This window comes from Zootoca vivipara, chromosome 5 (genome assembly GCF_963506605.1).
Source record: "Zootoca vivipara chromosome 5, rZooViv1.1, whole genome shotgun sequence".
In the NCBI taxonomy this organism is placed as follows: domain Eukaryota; kingdom Metazoa; phylum Chordata; class Lepidosauria; order Squamata; family Lacertidae; genus Zootoca; species Zootoca vivipara.
The window spans coordinates 88,972,150-88,976,164 of NC_083280.1; the positions used below are offsets into that span (position 1 = coordinate 88,972,150).

The window sequence follows — 4,015 nt, forward strand, 5'->3', positions numbered from 1 at the left end:
GGAAGTTTTTAATGTTTGAAGTTTTATTCTGTTTTTAGTGTTCTGTTGGGAGCCGCCCAGAGCGACTGGGGAAACCCAGCCAGGTGGCAGGGTATAAATAATAAAGTGTTGTTGTTGTTTGTTGTTGTTGTTAGCATATTTAATGTCCCATTTGCCCCAGCTGGACTGATTCCCTTGGGTGCTCCAAGCCTTGGTCTGACTCTGCGTCATTCCAAGGCAAAACCCCACCCCTGGCTGACGTGCCAAACCTTGATGCTGGGAGTGACTTTCTGCAGAGCCATCTGGTAAACAGATCAAAGATGCCCCATGGGTGACCAAAAAAGCCCCACCCCAGATTGAGATGCCCAGGCTGCATATAAGGACGAATGCAGCCAATCTGAGTTGCTTATACTCATTTGGCTGCCATGCACATTGACTCTCTGCTTCTTGTCATTTGCATTTTCCTTCTCTCTTTCTCTCTCTCTCCTGCAGCTAAGAGTTTGCTTCTTCTTCTTCTTTTCTGAGGAGACAACAAGAGGGAGCCAGAGGTTTGCATTCCCATCAAAACTCCATGACTAAAGCCCCTTTGGAGGTAGAGAGATTGAGGAGAGTAGCTGGCACCCATTTTTCATACTGAAAGAGAAGAGAGAGGGACAAGTTTTAAAGGTGATCGGATGGTGGTTTTGCTGGCCTGGTGCTCATTTCATTCTGCCTGTGGAGATCCCTGTTGTGTGCTTGCCGCAGAAATGCTCCTGGGGGGTATCAAAGGTAAGTCTTTTTGCACATACTTTCCCTGCTCAGCATCCACAAGAGCATGGAAAAAACTACTTTTCTGCTAGTAGCTATTTAAAAATAATAAATAAATAAATAAAATCCTGCCTTCTGATCTCCTGAAATGAGCACTTAGAAGTGGGTGGGGAAGACAAGTCAGAAAATCAACTCGGTGCCCATGCCCCGAGAACATTCTAGAATTAGTGGGATGTTACCCACTAACTACTGATTATTATTTTTTTTAAAAAATATATTTTTAGCCCACTCTTCGGTCAAAAAAGGCTCCCAAAGCGGCTTACACCGATCATTAATAAGCCAGACAGGAGCGACGGACGGGTTTCTAGGAAATTCCTTGTGTGGCCACTCCCTCCACACCAGAGTCAGCTCCCTGAAAGAGCACTGAAACCCCTGCTAAGATTCTGATTTTTTAAACAAACAAACAGTTTGTATTTTTCCAAGGAGGCAGCAGGATCAGGCTCACGGGAGTTGCCCTCAGAGCACATTGTGTATGTGAAGACAGATGGGGAAAGAAATGTGGTTTATAGGTGAAGGAAAAGAGAGCATTTCTGCGTTTTGTATGTGATTGAGGATGGTGGTAGCCTGGTCCTTTATGTGGCCCTGGGAAAGGAATATAATGTATGCCATGGATGGCACAGAGAATCCACAAGTAAAAATGTTGCGGTAGGATATGCCTTGCTGTTTTTCCCCCAAGGCATTTTAAGGCATGGAAGCAGTGAAATCACGCCACAATTTTAACAGATTTTCACAAAGTCAGATCTACCTATTCCCGGCCTTCAGAACCTTTTGGCAACTGACCATTCTGAAACATAGACTGGCATTACTGAAACATCTTTTTTCTCCTGCACCCAACATAGATTTTCAAGGCTTATTATGTTGTTGTTGTTGTTGTTGTTGTTGTTGTTGTTGTTGTTGTTGTTGTTGTTGCATGGCAGGTAGTGAGAGTAGGGACCCTGAATGAGTAGAGAGACTGAGTATTTCTGTGTTTGCCGAAAGATAATGTGTCAGATTTAGGTAAGTCTAGGGGAAGCAAGCCTTAAAAAGAATGTTCAAACAGCACAACCCACAACCCACCAGTGTCTTATGTGTATGATTTGACTTCTTTAAGTCACAAGGTCAGTTCTAAGGCATACACAGAGAAATTTGGATTTGAAGAAATGTCTACAGTTTTCCTTGGGGCTTTCGAAAAGAAATTTTTACTGAGGCGGGAATGAACCCCAAAGGGATGAAATCACCTGAAAATGCATTTTCAGCCTTCATTTTACATCATTAAACATGCACTTATTTAAATAAAAAGTGTCACAAAATATGCATTAATAGTAAATTCTTACAGTTTAAAGAAAGTTGTGACTGCTGCAAGACGTTTTTACATCCCCTAGTCTGCTCCAGTGTTGAGACCGTGTCAGTAAGAAATAAAACCGTCCCTTTCTTTTGCAGATCACCCCTGCAGATTGTCGTAAGCTCACAGGAAGTGCCTACCCTGCCGACCAACGACACACCTCTTTGGATCCATAATGAACAGGACTGTAGCTTCTAACGCATCGTCTCCACCCCAAAGCAACTGGAGTTTCCCCTTCCAGCCATGTAGAAACGGCACAGATATTACTCTGTTTCTAGTCGCCTCTTACAGCTTGGAGACCCTGATAGGTGTTTTAGGGAACTTGTGCTTCATCGGCATCCTGGCCAGACATAAAGAGAAGGCCGCCGTCACCAACATATTTCTCGCCAGCCTGCTAGCCTCAGACTTGACTGTGTGCATATTCTGCTTGCCGTTCACTGTCACCACTGTCTTGTTGAAGTGCTGGGTATTTGGCGAAGCCATGTGCAGGGTGACCTTGTTCATCCAGTGTACTTCTCTGACCGCCTCCATCCTGTCGCTTGTGCTCATTGCTTTAGAAAGGCACCAGCTCATCGTAAACCCCACCGGCTGGAGGCCCAGCCTCTCCCAAGCCTACCTGGGCATCGCCATTGCTTGGATATTTGCTTCTTTCTTGTCCTTGCCTTTCGCCGCTCACAGCACCTTGGGCAATGTCTCCCCGCAGCAGCTCCACAGAACAGATTCTTTAGCGAGCAACACCGTTTGTTTCAGTGACTGGCCATCGAGAGTTTACACACTCACCTACACCACTGTCTTGCTGCTCGTGCAGTACTGCATCCCTCTTCTCTTCATCGCGGTGTGTTACCTGAACATCTACCTGCGCCTCCAGAAGAGGGAGGGCATTATTCGGAAGAAGCATGAGTACAGTTGCCGGGCGAGCCACCTGAAGCAGATCAATACCTTGCTGGCGTTCATGGTTGCCGCCTTCGCAGTCTGCTGGCTGCCACTTCACGTTTTCAACACCATCGATGACTGGAACTACAAAATCATCCCCCCCTGCACCCATGATCTGATCTTCTCCCTGTGCCATCTGGTCGCCATGGCATCGGCCTGCATAAACCCCGTCATCTACGGCTTTCTCAACAAGAACTTCAAAAAAGAAGTGAAGGCCCTGATTCTGAGTTGCCATCACCGCTCCTCGGCGCAGGAATATGAGATGATACCTGTATCGACCAGGCAGATGGAACTCTCCAAGGATTCACTGAGGTTAAGCAGTCAGCAGAATCCCATTTAACTCCTAGGCTGAACCTTCCGAGTCCTGAGGCTTGGACCTCACCTATATCTACGAGCTCCTCCTCCATCACCACCACCACGTTGCAGTATCTGTCATTCTCCAATTTGCAAGGGACAACTGTCTGAAGTGAGGAGACTTTCAGGACTAAGGCATTGAACTTCCCATACCCCAACCCATATAAATAAGAGACCAATCAGACTGGGTTTTGGGTAAAAACAGGCCACAACTTTATTGAATACAGATGAAAGAGGTTTGGCTTGGGGCAATCTAAATCCTTCCGGCCAGCCGGCCAGAAGTGACGCGAGGTCAATCCAGGCGGGGGTTGCCTGGATTGGAGCAATCCAATCCAATTGGAGCAATCCAATAGGGTGACCCCCGCAGGAACTGCCGTCTGGGGGACATGGCCACTCCCCCCGGGTCCCTTTAACGGGATACCCCAGCGTTTGGAGGGGCAGGCGGGGACTACAACCTCCCCTCTGCCCCAAACAAGGGATTTCCCCAGTGCCCAACCAGTTGTGAGGAATTGCTGAGGTGGGCAAAACCACTGGGTAAGAGCCAATGATCCTGGTGGGCAAATTTCTACCCAGCCCCGTAAAGAACAGCGGCCACCGTAGCCACAGCAGAGTCATTGACTA

General features: G+C 47.2%; 1 protein-coding gene across 1 annotated transcript; it reads left to right on the forward strand.

Annotated features, from left to right (window-relative positions):
* LOC118096625 (neuropeptide Y receptor type 4-2-like) lies at positions 1 to 4,015 on the forward strand. The gene is made up of 2 exons (XM_035138665.2): positions 1 to 747; positions 2,206 to 4,015. The coding sequence occupies exon 2, from the start codon at positions 2,283 to 2,285 to the stop codon at positions 3,378 to 3,380; it is 1,098 nt and encodes a 365-aa protein (XP_034994556.1). The 5' UTR covers positions 1 to 747; positions 2,206 to 2,282; the 3' UTR covers positions 3,381 to 4,015.